Source organism: Tachyglossus aculeatus, chromosome 2 (assembly GCF_015852505.1).
Source record: "Tachyglossus aculeatus isolate mTacAcu1 chromosome 2, mTacAcu1.pri, whole genome shotgun sequence".
Lineage (NCBI taxonomy): Eukaryota > Metazoa > Chordata > Mammalia > Monotremata > Tachyglossidae > Tachyglossus > Tachyglossus aculeatus.
The window spans coordinates 18498369-18517716 of record NC_052067.1 but is presented as its reverse complement, the minus strand read 5'-3'; the positions used below and the strand labels follow the sequence as shown (position 1 = coordinate 18517716).

Here is a 19348-nt window from a genome sequence, read left to right as displayed (position 1 = left end):
TCACAGTCTAAAAGGGGGAGACAGAGAACAAAACCAAACGTACTAACAAAATAAAATAAATAGAATAGATATGTACAAATAAAATAAATAAATAGAGTAAAAAATATGTACAAACATAGATACAGGTGCTGTGGGGAAGGGAAGGAGGTAAGATGGGGGGGATGGAGAGGGGGACGATTATTATTAGCCTGAAGGGCTGGCTGCCAGGGCAGAATGGCTAGTCCAGTCTGCTCCAATGGCTAGTCCGGTCAGGCTTCAGTAGAGCCTGAACCACTAGAGTTGGATACATCTTGACCTTGATCCCCCCGGGGGTCTTCCCGCGGGACCCCGGGCCACTCACCTGGGTGTGAGCGATCGCAGGGATAACCTGGCAGTACTTCTTCATACTGTTGAAGTCCTTCTCCAGCTTTCTTGCCCTCCTCATCCTGCCACTTCTTGCAGTACTTGGTGAAGGCCTTCTTCTTGGATCTGTGCCTTCAGGAGCAGAGCACAGTTGGGGAGGGGGGTCTCGGCTCGGCCCTTCATCCCCCATCTTACCTCCTTCCCTTCCCCACAGCACCTGTATATATGTATATATGTTTGGACATATTTATTACTCTATTTATTTTACTTGTACATATCTATTCTATTTATTTTGTTAGTAGGTTTGGTTTTGTTCTCTGTCTCCCCCTTTTAGACTGTGAGCCCACTGCTGGGTAGGGACCGTCTCTATATGTTGCCAGCTTGTACTTCCCAAGCGCTTAGTACAGTGCTCTGCCCGCAGTAAGCGCTCAATAAATACGATTGATGATTGATTATTATTGTTATTAAAATGGGGATTGACTGTGAGACTTCCGTGGGACACCGTGATCACCTTGTAACCTCCCCAGCGCTTAGAAAATGGGGATTGAGACTAATGCCATTATTATTATTATTATTACAATGGGGATTAAGACTGTGTGCCCCCCGTGGGACCACCTGATCACCTTGTAACCTCCCCAGCGCTTAGAACAGTGCTTGGCACATAGTAAGCGCTTAATAAATGCCATTACTACTATTATTATTATTATTAAAATGGGGATTAAGACTGTGAGCCCCCCGTGGTACAACCTGATCACCTTGTAATCTCCCCAGCGCTTAGAACAGTGCTTTGCACATAGTAAGCGCTTAGTGCCATTATTATTATTATTATTATTATTATTATTAAAATGGGGATTGACTGTGACACCTCCGTGGGACCACGTGATCACCTTGTAACCTCCCTAGCGCTTAGAACAGTGCTTTGCACATAGTAAGCGCTTAATGCCATTATTATTATTATTAAAATGGGGATTGACTGTGACACCTCCGTGGGACAACGTGATCACCTTGTAACCTCCCCAGCGCTTGGAACAGTGCTTTGCACATAGTAAGCGCTTAATGAATGCCATCATTATTATTATTATTATTATTATTATTATTATTATTAAAATGGGGATTAAGACTGTGAGCCCCCCGTGGGACCGCCTGATCACCTTGTAACCTCCCCAGCGCTTAGAACAGTGCTTTGCACATAGTAAGCGCTTAATGCCATTATTATTATTATTATTATTGTTATTATTATTATTATTATTAAAATGGGGATTGACCGTGACACCTCCGTGGGACCACGTGATCACCTTGTAACCTCCCTAGCGCTTAGAACAGTGCTTTGCACATAGTAAGCGCTTAATAAATGTCATTATTATTATTATTATTATTATTATTAAAATGGGGATTAAGACTGTGAGCCCCCCGTGGGACAACCTGATCACCTTGTAACCTCCCCAGCGCTTAGAACAGTACTTTGCACATAGTAAGCGCTTAATGCCATTATTATTATTATTATTATTATTATTGTTATTATTATTATTATTATTAAAATGGGGATTGACCGTGACACCTCCGTGGGACCGCGTGATCACCTTGTAACCTCCCTAGCGCTTAGAACAGTGCTTTGCACATAGTAAGCGCTTAATAAATGTCATTATTATTATTATTATTATTATTATTAAAATGGGGATTAAGACTGTGACCCCCCCGTGGGACCTCCTGATCACCTTGTAACCTCCCCAGCGCTTAGAACAGTGCTTTGCACGTGGTAAGCGCTTAATAAATGCCATCAGTGTTATTATTATCAATAAGTACGATTGAATGAATGAATGAATGAATGAAAGAGGCACGAGGCGGGGCGTCGCGGGCCGGGCGCCGCAGCTCATTCGTTCGTGGGGAGGGGGGGGGCGGGGCCGGGATGGCCGCTTCCTGATTGGTTCGTCCCCTTGTCCGTCATGACCCGCCCCCGCCCCCCCTCCCGCGCACGCGCGCTTCGGCCTCCGTCGCGCGCGAGAGTGGGCGCGCGCCGTGGCACCACGCCTCCCTCCCTTTTTCCCGCGTGTTTTCCTGGCAGGAGCGGAGGCGAGGGCTCTGAGGGGAGCAATGGCAGCCGCCCTAATTCTCCGAGGAGCCGCCTGCGGCCTCCATTCTGGGAGCAGACGAAGGCAGGTGGTTGCCTTCGGCTTCGCAGAGGGTAAGAGCCCTGAGGCTGCCTTCCCTTTTCCCTTCCCTTTTCCTTTCCCTTTTCCCTTCCCTTTTCCCTTCCCTTCCCTCTTCCCTTCGCCCTCCTCTCCCTCCCCTCACGCCTCGTCGGCGGGGCCTCAGGCTCCTTCCGTGGAAGGACCGCAGCAGCTGGAATCGGAAAATCCCTCATTCGTCCCGTCGTGTTTAATAACAATAATAATAATGGCATTTATTAAGCGCTTACTACGTGCAAAACACTGTTTTATTATTATTATTATTCTAAGCGCTGGGGAGGTTACAAGGTGATCAGGCGGGCCCACGGGGGGCTCACAGTCCCAGTCCCCACTTTAATAATAATAATGGCGTTAGTCTCCATCCCCATTTTAGTAATAATAATGGCATTTATTAAGCGCTTAATAACAATAATAGTAATAATGGCATTTATTAAGCGCTTACTACGTGCAAAGCACTGTTTTATTATTATTATTATTATTCTAAGCGCTGGGGAGGTTACAAGGTGATAAGGCGGTCCCACGGGGGGCTCACAGTCTCAATCCCCACAATAATAATAGTAATAATAGCATTAGTCTCAATCCCCATTTTAATAATAATGATGACATTTATTAAGCGCTTACTATGTGCAAAGCACTGTTCTAAGCGCTGGGGAGGTTACAAGGTGATCAGGTGGTCCCACGGGGGGCTCACAGTCTCAATCCCCACAATAATAATAATAATAATGATAATAGTATTAGTCTCAATCCCCATTTTAATAATAATGATGGCATTTATTAAGCGCTAACTATGAGCAAAGCACTGTTCTAAGCGCTGGGGAGGTTACAAGGTGATCAGGCTGTCCCACGGGGGGCTCACAGTCTTCATCCCCATTTTAATAATAGTAATAATGATGGCATTTATTAAGCGCTTACTACGTGCAGAGCACTGTTCTGAGCGCTGGGGAGGTTACAAGGTGATCAGGCGGGCCCACGGGGGGCTCACTGTCTCAGTCCCCACCTTAATAATAATAATGGCATTAGTCTCAATCCCTATTTTAATAATAATGATGGCATTTATTAAGCGATTACTATGGGCCAAGCACTGTTCTAAGCGCTGGGGAGGTTACAAGGTGATCAGGTGGTTCCACGGAGGTGTCACAGTCAATCCCCATTTTAGTCATAATTATAATAATGTTGGCATTTATTAAGCGCTAACTATGCGCAAAGCACAGTTCTAACCACTGGGGAGGTTATAAGGTGATCAGGCTGTCCCACGGGGGGCTCAGTCTTAATCCCCATTTTAGTAATAATTATAATAATGATGGCATTTATTAAGCGCTTACTGTGTGCAAAGCACTGTTCTAAGCGCTGGGGAGGTTACAAGGTGATCAGGCGGTCCCACGGGGGGCTCACTGTCTCAGTCCCCACCTTAATAATAATAATGGCATTAGTCTCAATCCCTATTTTAATAATAATGATGGCATTTATTAAGCGATTACTATGGGCCAAGCACTGTTCTAAGCGCTGGGGAGGTTACAAGGTGATCAGGTGGTTCCACGGAGGTGTCACAGTCAATCCCCATTTTAGTCATAATTATAATAATGATGGCATTTATTAAGCGCTAACTATGCGCAAAGCACAGTTCTAACCGCTGGGGAGGTTATAAGGTGATCAGGCTGTCCCACGGGGGGCTCAGTCTTAATCCCCATTTTAGTAATAATTATAATAATGATGGCATTTATTAAGCGCCTACTACGTGCAGAGCACTGTTCTAAGCGCTGGGGAGGTTACAAGGTGATCAGGCGGGCCCACGGGGGGCTCACTGTCTCAGTCCCCACCTTAATAATAATAATGGCGTTAGTCTCAATCCCCATTTTAATAATAATGATGGCATTTATTAAGCGCTTACTATGTGCAAAGCACTGCTCTAAGCGCTGGGGAGGTTACAAGATGATCAGGTTGTCCCACGGGGGGCTCTCAGTCTTAATCCCCATTTTAGTAATAATTATAATAATGATGGCATTTATTAAGCGCTAACTATGTGCAAAGCGGTGTTCTAAGCGCTGGGGAGGTTACAAGGTGATCAGGTGGTCCCACGGGGGGCTCACAGTCTTAATCCCCATTTCAATAATAATAATAATAACAATAATAATGGCATTTATTAAGCGCTTACTATGTGCAAAGCACTGGGGAGCTTAAAAGGTGATCAGGTTGTCCCACAGGGGGCTCACAGTCTTAATCCCCATTTCAGTAATAATAATAATGGCATTTATTAAGCGCTTACTATGTGCAAAGCACTGGGAAGGTTACAAGGTGATCAGGTTGTCCCACGAGGGGCTCACAGTCTCTATCCCCATTTTAATAATAATAATGATGGCATTTATTAAGCGCTTACTATGTGCAAAGCACTGTTCTGAGCGCTGGGGAGGTTACAAGGTGATTAGGCCGTCCCATGGGGGCTCACAGTCTCAATCCCCATTTTAATAATAATAATGGCATTTATTAAGCGCTTACTATGTGCAAAGCACTGTTCTAAGCGCTGGGGAGGTTCCAAGCTAATCAGGTTGTCCCACGGGGGGCTCACAGTCTCAATCCCCATTTTAATAATCATAATAATAATGGCATTTATTAAGCACTTTGTGCAAAGCACTGTTCTAAGCACTGGGGAGGTTACAAGGTGATCAGGTGGTCCCACTGGGGGCTCACAGTCTCAATCCCCATTTTAATAATAATAATAATGATGGCATTTATTAAGCACCTACTATGTGCAAAGCACTGTTCTAAGTGCTGGGGAGGTTACAAGGTGATCAGGTGGTCCCACGGGGGGCTCAGCATGGCTTGGTGGGAGGAGCCCGGGCTTTGGAGTCAGAAGTCGTGGGTTCAAATTCCAGCTCCGCCACTTGCCAGCTGTGTGACTTTGGGCAAGTCACTTCACCTCTCTGGGCCTCAGTTCCTTCATCTGGAAAATGGGGATGAAGACTGTGAGCCCCTCGTGGGACAAACTGATTACCTTGTATCTACCCCAGCGCTTAGAACAGTGCTTTGCACCTAGTAAGCGCTTAACAAATAGCAACATTAATCCCCATTTTACAGATGAGGTAACCGAGGCACAGAGAAGTTTAGTGACTTGGCCAAAGTCACACAGCTGACAATTGCCGGAGCCGGGTATTGAACCCATGACCTCTGACTCCAAAGCCAGAGCACTAACTGCGTGCAGAACATTATACTAAGCACCTGGGAAAGTACAATTAAGGGAGACAGTAATAATAATGACGACATTTAGTAAGCGCTTACTATGTGCAAAGCGCCGTTCTGAGCTCTGGGGAGGTTACAAGGTGATCAGGTTGTCCCATGGGGGGCTCAGCGTGGCTTGGTGGGAAGAGCCCAGACTTGGGAGTCAGAGGTTGTGAGTTCTAATTCCGGCTTCTCCACTTGTCAGCTGTAGGACTTTGGGCAAGTTATTTCACTTCTCTGTGCCTCAGTTACCTCATCTGTAAAATGGGGATTAAGACTGTGAGCCGCCCCACGTGGGACAACCTGATCACCTTGTATCCCCCCCAGCGCTTAGAATAGTGCTTTGTACATAGTAAGCGCTTAACAAATACCATCATTATTATTATTATTATCAGGTTGTCCCACGGGGGGTTCAGCTTGGCTTAGTGGGAAGAGCCCGGGTTTGGGAGTCAGAGGTTGTGAGTTCTAATTCCGGCTCCGTCACTTGCAAGCTGTGGGACTTTGGATGAGTCACTTCACTTCTCTGTGCCTGTTACTTCATCTGTAAAATGGGGATTAAGACTGTGAGCCCCACGTGGGACAACCTGATCACCTTGTATCCCCCCAGCGCTTACAACAGTGCTTTGCACATGGTAAGTGCTTAACAAATACCATCATCATTATTATTATTATTCTCAGGTTGTCCCACGGGGCTTAGTGGGAAGAACCTGGGCTTGGGAGTCAGAGGTGGTGAGTTCTAATCCCGGCTCTGCCACTTGTCAGCTGTGGGACTTTGGGCAAGTCACTTCACTTCTCTGTGCCTTTGTTCTCTCATCTGTAAAATGGGGATTAAGACTGTTAGCCCCATGTGGGACAACCTCATTACCTTGTATCTACAGCATCGCTTAGAACAGTGCTCAGCACATAGTAAGTGCTTAACAAATGCCATCATTACTATTATTATTATTAATCCCCATTTTACAGAGGAGGTAACTGAGGCACAGAGCAGTTAAGTGACTTGCCCAAAGTCACACAGCTGACAATTGGCAGAGCCGGGATTTGAACAGGTCCCAAGGCCAGGGCTCCCCGCATCCAACCTTACTGTGGTTGGCTTCCCCCCAAACTCCACCGAATAAGGGCTAGATAATAATAAAGAGATAATAATGATGATGGTATTTGTTAAGCACTTACTATGTGCAAAGCACTGTTTTAATTGCTGGGGGGATACAGGGTGATTCAGGTTGTCCCACGGTGGGGCTCAGAATCTTAATTCCCATTTTACAATGAGGTAATTGAGGCACAAAGTCACACAGCCTACAAGTGGCAGAGCTGGGATTAGAACCCATGACCTCTGACTCCCAAGCCCTTGCTCTTTACACTGAGCCACGCTGCTTCCCGTGATGATGATAATAATGGCATTTATTAAGCACTTACTATGTGCAAAGCACTGTTCTGAGCGCTGGGGAGGTTACAAGGTGATCAGGTTGTCCCACGGGGGCTCACAATATTAATCCCCATTTAACAGAGTAGGTAACTGAGGCACAGAACAGTTAAGTGACTTGCCCAAAGTCACACAGCTGGCAATTAGGGGAGCCAGGATTTGAGCAGATCCCAAGGCCAGGCTTCCCTACATCCAGCCTTGCTGTGGTTGGCTTCCCCCTAAACTCCACTGGATAAGGGTTCGCTAATAATAATAATGATGATGGTATTTGTTAAGCACTTACTATGTGCCACACACTGTTCTAAGCGCTGAGGGAGATGCAAGGTAATCAGGTTGTCCCACGTGGGGCTCACAGTCTCAATCATTCACAGATGAGGTAACTGAGGCACAGAGAAGTTAAGTGACTTGCCCAAAATCCCACAGCTGATAAGTGGCAGAGCCGGGATTAGAAACCTCAACTACTGACTCCCAAGCCTGTGCTCTTCCACTAAGCCGCACTGCTTCTTGTAAGCGCATACTTTGTTCCAGACATTGTACTATTCATTCAATTCATTCCATCGTATTTATTGAGCGCTTACTGTGTGCAGAGCACTGTACTAAGCGCTTGGGAGGTACAAGTTGGCAACATATAGAGACAGTCCCTACCCAACAGTGGGCTCACAGTCTTGAAGGGGAAGACAGAGAACAAAACAAAACATATTAACAAAATAAAATAAATAGAATAAATATGTACAAATAAAATAAATAGAGTAATAAATACGTACAAACATATATACATGTATGCAGGTGCTGTGGGGAGGGGAAGGAGGTAAGGGAGGGATGAGGAGGGGGAGAGGAAGGAAGGGGCTTAGTCTGGGAAGGCCTCCAGACATCTACTACTACTTCTACTACTAATAATAATGATAATGATGGTATTCGTTATTTGTTAATGATGGTATGGTGATTGCCAACAAGGCAGTCAGGTTGTCCCATGTGGGGCTCAGTCTCAATCCCCATTTGACAGATGAGGGAACTGAGGCACAGAGAAGTTAAGTGACTTGCCCAAAGTCCCACAGCAGACAAGTGACAGAGCCAGGATTAGAAGCCTCGACATCTGACTCCCAAGCCTGTGCTTTTTCCACTAAGCCAAGTTGCTTCTCTTAAACGCTTACTATGTTCCAGGCATTGTACTACTACTACTACTACTAATAATAGTATTTGCTAGGCGCTTCCTATGTGCCAAGCACTGTTGGAAGCGCTGGGGTAGATACAAGATAATCAGGCTGTCCCACGTGGGGCTCACAGTCTTAGTCCCCATTTTGCAGATGAGGTCACTGAGGCACAGAGAAGTTAAGTGACGTGCCCCAAGTCACACAACTGGCAAGTGACTGTACTAAGCACTGGAACTAAGTTCCAACAGAGACCCCCCGGGAGATGTGTGGTGGCTAGTTATTTGGCAAGTGACTGTACTAAGCACTGGAACTAAGTTCCAACAGCGACCCCGGGAGATGTGTGGTGGCTAGTTAATTGGGCAAGTCGTTTCCCATGGCTCAGTGGAAAGAGCCTGGGCTTTGGAGTCAAAGGTCATGGGTTTGAATCCTGACTCCACCACATGACTGCTGTGTGACCTTGGGCAAGTCACTTAGCTTCTCTGAGCCTGTTACCTCATCTGTAAAATGGGGATTAAGATTGTGAGCCCCACGTGGGGCAACTTGATCACCTTGTATCCCCCCAGCGCTTAGAACAGTGCTCTGCACATATTAAGCACTTAACAAATGCCATTATTATTATTATTATTATTCCCTGGGCCTCAGTTCCCTCATCTGTAAAATGGGGATTAAGATGGTGAGCCCCACATGGGGCAACTTGATCACGTTGTATCCCCCCCCAGCGCTAGAACAGTGCTCTGCACATAGTAAGCGCTTAACAAATGCCATCATTATTATAAGCGCTTAGTACAGTGCTCTGCACATAGTAAGCGCTCAATAAATACGATTGATGAGGGCTAGAGAAGCAGCATGGCTCAGTGGAAAGAGCACAGGCTTTGGAGTCAGAGGTCATGGGTTTGAATTCCGGCTCCGCCACGTCTGCTGTCTGACCTTGGGCAAGTCACTTAACTTCTCTGAGCCTCAGTTACCTCATCTGTAAAATGGGGATTAGGACTGTGAGCCCCAAGTGGGACAACTTGATCACCTTGTATCCCCCCCAGCGCTTAGAACAGTGCCCTGTGCATAGTAAGCGCTTAACAAATGCCATCATCATCATCATCATTATTATTATTATTAATGCATGTGTCGGAGGCAGCTTTTTTTTTATTTTAGAGAAAAGTTTCAGCTTGGGGGCTTCCTGACTTATGGCACTCTTCCCCTAATAATATTTGGTAAGTGCTTACTCTGTGCCACGCAGTGTGTTAAGTGCTGTGGAAGATAGTTTAATCCGATCAGGCACAGTCCCTGCCTCACAGTCTAAGCAGGGGTGGGCAGAACAACTAATTAATAATAATAATAGTAATAATAATGATGATATTCGTTAAGCACTTATTATGTACCTGGCACTGAACTAAACGCTGGGGTGGATACAAGCAAAGCGGGTTGGACACAGTCCCTGTCCCATGTGGGGCTCACAGTCTCAATCCCTATTACCTCAGGCACAAAGATGTGAAGTGATTTAGCCAAGGTCACACAGCAGATAAGTAGCAGAGGGATTAGAACCCATGACCTTTTGACTCGCAGGCCCTTGCTGTATCCTTGAGGCCATGCTACTGCTTCCAGTTAAATCCCCAATTTACAGATAATAATAATAATGATGGCATTTGTTAAGCAATTACTATGTGCAAAGCACTGTTCCAAGCGCCGGGGAGGATACAGGGTAATCGGGTTGTCCCACGTGGGGCTCACAGTCTTCATCCCCATTTCACAGATGAGGTAACTGAGGCACAGAGAAGTTAAGTGACTTGGCCAAAGTCACACAGCTGACAAGCGGCAGAGCCGGGATCAGGTGAGGAGACTGAGGCACAGGGAAGTTAAGTGATTTGCCCAAGGCCCCACACAAGCAAGCGACAGTGCGGGGATTAGAGCCCAGGTACTCAGACTCCTAGGTTTGGCACTTTCCAGTAGGTCATGCTGCTTCTATCTACTTACCGTTTGTCTCCAGTTTTTATCATAGCCAAGTAGCCCCGGGAATTGGAATTCACTATGTTAGCGATGTTCACTTGCAGTTTTAAAACCTCAGTACGGCAGGCTAAACATGCCCAAGGTACTTCTGTAATAGTTGCAGAAGTTTGCCAGTACACACCTACCTGATAGACTGTTGCGATTACACAAGGAAATAAACTACCTGAGAGTACCCGTCTGTCAAACAGTGAATGGAAGAGTATCATTTTATAGTCTTCTTTCTGTCCTCTTTCTTTTATTCTTTAACAAACCAAATTAAATTTGCAGGCCAGTGTAAATCACAGTGGACTTTGTCTTTTTTCCCTTATTTAATGTAAATTCAGTTGTGAGCATTTTTCCTTTATTTAATGTAAATTTAATTGTGGGAATGCCCCGAAATCTCCCTTCTTAACCTCCTAAAGAAATTTAGTCATCCCAAGTATAGTGTATATGGCAGGTTGGGGAAAATATTCATCCCCAAGACATAGTTTTTTTTTAAATTAACATTGCCATTTACATTTCTCTCATTTTTTAAGAGTGCGTAATTTCAGGAACTGGGGTTAAGTGGACCAAAGTTGTCAAACTAGAATTTACTGCTGATTTGTATGGATTTCCAGTACTTACAATACCTTTAATTTTCACACCCTTCAAAATAGAGGAAAATCAAAATTGTGTAGGAATTCCCTGCATGCAGAAATAGTTATGGCCTAATGATGATGGCAGTTATACTGCATTCACTTGCGCTGCCATCAGTACTCAGCTGTAAAGGTATAACTGATCATGGTTTTATTTACTCTGACATAAGGAGAGTCACCAGAATGTAGTGCTGGAAAGTAGATGTTGAATTTAGCACTTTTGGGCAAATACACAAATTCTTCAAAAATTTGAAGTGATAGGAAAAACGCTGCCCTTGTCATTTTGAGGATTGCTGATTTTTTTTTGTTGCTCTTCGAAATGAGACTGGTGAAGTGTTTCACCCTCATTTAAATGGTAATCTCTAAAATTCCTACTATGCTTTTCAAATTGAGTGTAACTAATACACTTGTGTAGGCTAGAATTAGCATAGGGTCATAATTGTTTGACTATCAGACGCCTGTTGGTTTTAGCAGAGATGATACTTTTTTAAGTATTTTGTTGAAATCAATCTTTCACCATTGGAGTTGTGTGTGTTATCTTTATTCGTAGTTAGGAATTCAGTAGAGTAAATCCTTCACAAAATAATGGTGGTATTTTTAGGTGCTTACTATGTGCCAAGCATTAAGTTAAAAGATGGGATAGGTACAAGATAATTAGACACAGTCCCTGCCCTGCAGATATATAATTAGGAAATAGGAGCCTGAAATTAGGGGGTAATTGAAAGGAGCCTTGTATGGGTTTGTCTATTGACACATAACTACATTTTTCTGAGACAAATGGGAATTCTTGATTTGAACCATAGAAGATGTCTTTTCACTTTTTCATTCGTTGTAACACTTTAAAAATGTCTGTCATGGTAATTAAAATGTAAACTCATCCACATGATACTTGGGCAAAAGACTAAAACAACAAAATATTCTTAGGCCTAAGGATTTAAAACAGGTGCATTGTGATATCTGCTCCCCTCCTGGATATTTTTTGGGTGATGCAGTGTATCTTCTAGACTGTGAGCCCACCTTCTAGACTGTGAGCCCACTGTTGGGTAGGGACTGTCTCTATATGTTGCCACCTTGTGCTTCCCAAGCGCTTAGTACAGTGCTCTGCACACAGGAAGCTCTCAATAAATACGATTTATTGATTGATTTTTTTTTATTCCATTCATCTATTTTATGAGTTAAAGTTTGAAAATTATATTTGCAGCATAAAGCTCTGGTTTGTACACCAGAAAATAATTTCTTAGAAGTCTAGTGGGCTGGCTAAAAGGCAGGTGGGGTGGGTGGGGAGTTGCTGAGGTAGGCCAGAGAGCCCAAACAGAGCTCTCTGGAGCAGCTGGAGAAAGGAGAGGCAGGAGGACCCGTGATAATCCCAGCCCCAGGGAACCACTCCATTAACTCAGCTCCAGCGTCCTCTTCCAAGCCAGGGAAAGGCCCAGTCCAAGAGGAGCCAGAGGGAGGATCTCACGTCCTCATGGTCTGGCTTCTCTCCGGCTCACCCCTCTCGCAAATCAAATCAGTGGTATTTTATTCTGCATTTACTGTCTGCAGAATTCATTCATTCAATCGTATTTATTGAGCGCTTACTGTGTGCAGAGTACTGTACTAAGCGCTTTTTAAAAGATAACAGCGTTGTTTCAACAGTATGGAAGAGAAAGTACTCTTCAATCAATCAATAGTATTCAAAATAAGACCCTTCAATAATAATACTCTTCAATACTCTTCAAAATAATTTGCTGCAGAATTAGAAAGCATCGTCCACTCTGTTCAACCTAAGGGTGCCATTGGAAATCCCTTTTGTAGCCTCCGATGAAAGATGCTATGAACCTGAAGAAGTGAAGAAGGTACAGGCAGCAGTTCTCGCCTGTACTTTCTTAAATGGCTGTAATAATTGGAAATTACTTTTACAGGCTTGGATGGAAGATGCTATGAACCTGAAGAAGGGCTAAACTGATTACTGCTAAATGAAGTACAGGTGGCACTACTTAAACATCACTAGCCATTTTCCTTTTGGTTCAGGGAACCCCTTTTTCCTCAACCTTGAGCTATTCCTACGCAACTTTGGTACTGGTGTTTTGTTGCACCTGCTACTATACAGAAAACTGATACCATATAAGCCCAATATGGGGTTTGTTATGCCTTAGACCTGCTTTGGGTATGTTGTTCCTAAGTGCTTGGGAGAGTATAATACGTAAGAGTACTTGTAGGTGGTGCCTGCCCACAAGGTGAGTTGGACTGGCTCTCCCCTTGGCAGGACAATGATCAAAAAATTATGGATTATAAATTATTTAAATCACTAGTATTTGTTGAGCACTTACTATGTGCAGAGCACTAAATGGTTGGGCGAGAACAATACAACGGAATTAGAAGACCTGTTCCCTGCCCATAACGAGCTTACAGTTTAGAGGGGAAGACAGACATTAATGTGAATAAATAATATATAGTTTAAAGATATGTAATAAGTGCTGTGGGGTTGGGAGTGAGGTAAATAGGACGTGTCTGAAGGTCACAGATGGAAGTTTATATATGACACAGAAGGGAAATCTAGCTGGGGACAAGAGGACTTAATCGGGGAAGGCCTCTTGAAGGAGATGTGACCTCCAAATAAATATTTTTTTTGTATTAGTGTCTGTCTCCCCCTCTAGACTATAAGCCCATTATGGACAGGGAGCGTATCTACCAATGCTGTTGTAGTGTACTCTCCCAAGTGCGTACTACAATGCTATACACAGAGCAAGTGCTCAATACCATTGGTGGTGGTGGTAAAAACTCTTGACATATATAGGAGTTTATAATAAACTGCTGACATCTCTGCCAAATAATTTCATAGATAAGAACTCATAACATGCTATCATAGGGCTGATACCACTCTTTTTGAATACTGACAAAAGAAGTAGTTGGTAGCAATTTCTTTTGTGTTGTTCCATTAAAGTAAGTCATTAAAAAGTAACTTTTACATTGGGTATTAGAATTAGTAAGCTGGCGTTTGAAAGACATTGGCAGCGAGCACTTCCTCCAATTTGGCCTTTCCATGGAAAACTTTCTCTGACTCCCCAAAGTATAAACGAGGAAATAATTAGCACCAAGTGATTTTATCTGGAATGAGGGTGTGTAGGAAGAGAGTCTTTTTCTTAAAATAACCTAGACCTAAGACATAGATGTGTAGACTAAAGTCAGCAACTTGAATTTCACTCAGAGGGATACTGGAAGCCAGTGCTTATTGCCGCAACATTGCTTGTACACACTGTCCCCAGTGTGCTGTGCTTCTGGGTTTTGTTACTGATGGTCTCCAAGAATCAGTCCAGTGGATGACTGAAGACCACAGATGCCAGCTCCATAGAGACGATGGGGGAGATGTTCTCCGTGGCCTTTTGAGCTGGAATCCCAGCCTTACCAAGACCAGGTTTCTGACAAGACTTGAGAGTTTCCTAGCGGGGCTGAAAAGATTCAAAATTGTGATTTTTTTTTTCCATCCTGTTTGATCTTGAAAATCTTCCCTATCCCAGACCCACCTACTCGAAAATCCCCATTCTCTCTTTGACTCCACACTCGCAAGGAGAAATAGCCATGCCTGAGAGGTCAGTGCGAAAGGAAATCACTCGATGTGCAACTCAAAGATGGAAAAGGCCTGTAGTCATAGTTATCAACTGAGCGTTCAGATTCATCTGCGCGTCTAGGAGAGATTCAAGGCAACAAATTTCAATGGCAAACGGCAAGAATGGCATCTCCAAAGCATCAAAACAATCCCACCCCATTCCCTAGTTATTTTCCCTTTCCTCTCCAATTAGATTATAAACTCTTCTAGGGCAAGGACCATTTTGAAGTAAGTCGAGTTGCATTTCAGTAATTCTAAATTTCACCTATATATGCTTTATATCACAACAGTCTTGACTTTATAACACTAGCCTCCTTTATGGCTATGGAGCGAGGTAGGAACTTAGGAGCCAAAGGGAAAGGTGGAAAGCATTTTAAAAACTGTGATGGGACAGGGAGAAAAGTGGCAAATGTAAAGATAGAAAGGGTGCAGAGTATGAGAGGCTGTAGGGAGGAAAAGTTACCTTATCAGCGTGCAGAGTAACCAGAGAGGATTGCCTTGTCCGTTTTATTTAGGATGAAGTGGAACCTCTCAGATTTAATATAAATACACTAGTATGACTAGTATATTGTATTATATATAGAGAGAAGCAGCGTGGCTCAGTGGAAGGAGCACGGGCTTGGGAGTCAGAGGTCATGGGTTCTAATCCCGGCTCCCCCACGTCTGCTGTGTGACCTTGGGCATGTCCCCTAATTTCTCTGAGCCTCAGCTACCTCATCTGTAAAATGAGGATTAAGACTGTGAGCCCCACGTGGGACAACCTGATGACCTTGTATCCCCCCAGCGCTTAGAACAGTGCTTTGCACATAGTAAACCTTAACAAATGCCATTATTATTATTATTATTACTAATCCATAATTGAGTACCTAATTATGGGTAATTTGGGTAAACATGAGATATCTGACTTTGGTTCAGAAAGAAATCCCCTATTTTTAGTGGTTTCATATGACAAACTTGGTTCCAACTTGGGTTTTGACATAATAATTGAGATATTTGTTAAGCATTTACTATGTGCCAGGCAGTGTTTTAAGTGCTGGGCTGGATACAAGCAAATTGGGATGGACACATTCTCTGTCTTGTAGGGGTCTCAGTCTTAATCCCCATTTTATGGATGAGGTAACTGAAGCACAGAGAAGTGAAGTAACTTGTCCAAGGCCACACAGCAGACAGGTGGCAGAGCCAGGACTGACAGTTGGTTCCTGCAATAATAATTGTGATATTTGTTAGGCACTTTCTAGGTGCCGAGCAGTGTACTAGGCACTGGGAGTAGATCCAAGATAAATAATAATAATAATAATAATAATAATGGCATTTGTAAAGCACTTACTATGTGCAAAGCACTGTTCTAAGCGCTGGGGAGTATGCAAGGTGATCAGGTTGTCCCACGTGGGGCTCACAGTCTTAATCCCCATTTTACAGGTGAGGTAACTGAGGCACAGAGAAGTGAAGTGACTTGCCCAAAGTCACACAGCTGACAAGTAGCGGAGCCAGGATTAGAACCCATGACCTCTGACTCCCAAGCCCGGGCTCTTTCCACTGAGCCACGCTGCTTCCCATAAAACAGATTGGACACAGTCCCTGTCCCACAATCAGAGAGGAAGGACAGGTATTTTATCCCCATTTTAAAGATCAGGGAACTGAGGCACAGAGAACTCATAGGATTTGTGGACTATCACAGCATAAGTGCAGAGCCGAATCAGAACTCAGATCTTCTGGCTCCCATTCATTCATTCAGTCGTATTTATTGAGTGCTTACTGTGTGCAGAGCACTGTACTAAGTGCTTGGGAAGTACAAGTCGGCAACATATAGTCATGTACTTTCTCTAGGCCTTGCTACTGTCTTAAGCTGGTGACTGCCTGTACTTTTATTTTACACTTCCCAAGCTCCTTGCATAATCCCTTCATACATTAGAAATGCCCTAAACCCTGATGATGAAGTTGATCACTTTTGTTTTTGTTTTGTACAAATTCTTAACCGTGGGCAAGTCCTGTGAAGGTTGGGGAACCACCTATTGGAACTCTAAAGCGAAGTTGCATGAACTTACAGAGCATCTGTTGGGTCCAAAGCACTGTATTCAGCTTGAGTAGAATTGAATGCAACAAGGTGAAAGATCCAAACCCTTCCCTCAAGGAGGTTACTTATAATGTAGAAAAGACAGTCAGCTTGATTTCTTTTAGGTTGCTTCCTCCAGTAGTCTCTGCTGCCAACAGCACAATTTGACCTGAATCCACAAATGGTTTTAGAACAGAAAGGCTTGTGTGTGGCCACAGAACGCCAGCCTGAAACACCTTCAGTCTGCAGGAAACTCCAGGATATTTGATCTGGAATAGAATACTCCCTGATTGCCTAGGACTTCCAATCAATCAATCAATCGTATTTATTGAGCGCTTACTTTGTGCAGAGCACTGTACTAAGCGCTTGGGAAGTCAAGTTGGCAACATATAGAGACAGTCCCTACCCAACAGTGGGCTCACAGTCTACAAGGGGGAGACAGAGAACAAAACCAAACATACTAACAAAATAAAATAAATAGAATAGATATGTACAAGTAAAATAAATAAATAAATAAATAAATAGAGTAATAAATATGTACAAAGATATATCCATATATACAGGTGCTGTGGGGAAGGGAAGGAGGTAAGATGGGGGGATGGAGAGGGGGACGAGGGTGAGAGGAAGGAAGGGGCTCAGTCTGGGAAGGCCTCCTGGAGGAGGTGAGCTCTCAGTAGGGCCTTGAAGGGTGAAACACCTGTGGCTACCAACTCTGTTACATTGTCCTCTCCCAAGTGCTCACAAGTACAGAGCTCTGCACACCTTAAGTGGTCAATACATAGGATTAATTGCTTTGCACAGGGAAGTCTATCTATATCCTGAAACCAACTGAAACTTGTCAGTGGGGCCTGGATATTGGGGTGGCCTTGGAAACTTTAAACTGCCCCAGAATGTAAGTTACGAGAGCTTTTGAGCTTTTAGGTCTGATCAGTCCCTACTGTATTTTGCTACGTCATCATCAATCATATTTATTGAGCGCTTACTGTGTGCAGAGCACTGTACTAAGCGCTTGGGAAGTACAAATTGGCAACATATAGAGACAGTCCGTAACCAACAGTGGGCTCACAGTCATCTTCTGACATAAAGACATATTAAGGAAATCAGGTGACCTCAACCAGAATTTGACAAAATATAAATATTACCCCTAAAAATGTTCACTTGCCTTGCTTACCATGGAGCTGATTTTATGCTGGGGCCCAAGATATTTAGTGTGCCCCTCTACCATTTGGTTTTCACTTCCGTATGTTAGAGAAACAGGAATCAACACTTGTACCAAATATCCCAAATACCAAACCAAAAATTCATTCCAACCAATATCTTACTTGTGGTTTACAACAATTGCTCTCCCTGACTTCAAAGCCTAATTGAAGGCATATCTCCTACAAGAGGCCTTCCCTGACTAAGCCCTCCTTTCCTCTTCTCTTCCCACTACCTTCTGCATCGCCCTGACTTGCTCCCTTTATTCATCCCCACTCCCAGGCCCACAGCACTTACATACATATCTGTAATTTATTTAATATTAATGTCTGTCTCCCCCTCTAGACTGTAAGCTCGGTGTGGGCAGGGAATGTCTGTTTATTGTTAAATTGTAATCTCCCAAGTGCTTAGTACAGTGCTCTGCACAAAGTAAGTGCTCAATGATATGATTGACTGACTGACCAAATATGCCAGTCACCCAAAATTTCAGACGAAAATGATCAACAATACAAGAAAACACATGTGTACTAATAACCAATCATGGAACTCTTAATAACTGATGCATATATCCTAAACAGAAAACTAATTCCTATTCATGCATTTTTTTCCTACAGTCCTAGATTTTAATCTTGGCTCTGCCACTCGTTTGCCCTGTGACCTTGGGCAAGTCACTACCTTTTTGTGCCTCAGTTTCCTCATTTGTGAAATGGGGATTAAATATTTGTTTCCCATCCTACTTAGACTCTGAGCCCCATGTGGGACAGGGACTGTGTCTGAAGCCTCATTATCATGTAACTGCCCTAGTGCTTAGTACAGTGCTTGGCACATAGTAAACAACAAATATCACAGCTATTGTTACTATTATTATTATCGTGCTGGAGATTTGTGATTGTGATCAGGGATGTGATTTTTCTGTGTGTGTGTGAGAGAGAGAGGGAGAGATTCTCTCTTGGATAGCTTTTCTGTCTGGGAATGATGTCTTTGTGACTTCTAAACTTCATGTGTCTTCTAACTCTGTTATAGTGTACTCTCCCTAGCGCTTAGTATAGTGCTCTGCATACAGTAAGCACTCAATAAATATGATCGATTGGTTCTGGACTCAGAGAGGGTAACCTCTTCTACTTCCTCTAGACTGTAAAGTCCTTCTGGGCAGAGACTGTGCCTACCAACTCTGTTGTACTCTCCCAAGTGCTTTAATACAGTGCTCTGAACACAGTAAGAACTCAGTAAATACCATTGATTGATTTCCTAGATGTTTATGTTTAACCAGGGTCTGTAGTCAGCCCACAGCTCACTGAGTCACCTAAGATGGTCTGCCCTCCCCTCCAAATACGTGTGACCCTGTGTTTCCCTTGACCTACCCCAGTTATGTGCTGGAATAACGGAAGGTTCATGTCCATTCCTTGGTGCTCATAAAGCCATTTTTCGAATGGGTATAGGGTTGTAAATTGTCAATCTTTTCCCCAAAAGGGCAATTAGGATGGAGCAAAGGGGCTGCCTGAAGTGACTGGAAGGAGGAAAAATCAGCCTTTAATTTCCAATTGGGGAGAGAAGAGAGGGAAAGAGGACTCACTGAGTCACT

The 19348-nt window shown here is 43.8% G+C and overlaps 1 protein-coding gene and 1 non-coding gene across 2 annotated transcripts in view; one reads left to right on the top strand and one right to left on the bottom strand.

Annotated features, from left to right (window-relative positions):
* Positions 1-474: 474 nt before the first annotated feature.
* LOC119924675 lies at positions 475-531 on the bottom strand. Its single transcript, XR_005449373.1, has one exon. It is a non-coding gene; the product is annotated as a small nucleolar RNA U82P (small nucleolar RNA).
* A 1825-nt stretch (positions 532-2356) lies between these two features.
* HIBADH (3-hydroxyisobutyrate dehydrogenase) overlaps positions 2357-19348 on the top strand; it is a 166387-nt gene continuing 149395 nt past the window's right edge. The window contains exon 1 of the mRNA XM_038739813.1: positions 2357-2524. Coding sequence (XP_038595741.1) covers positions 2434-2524 — 91 coding nt within the window. The 5' untranslated portion in view covers positions 2357-2433. The remainder of the gene's footprint in view (positions 2525-19348) is intronic.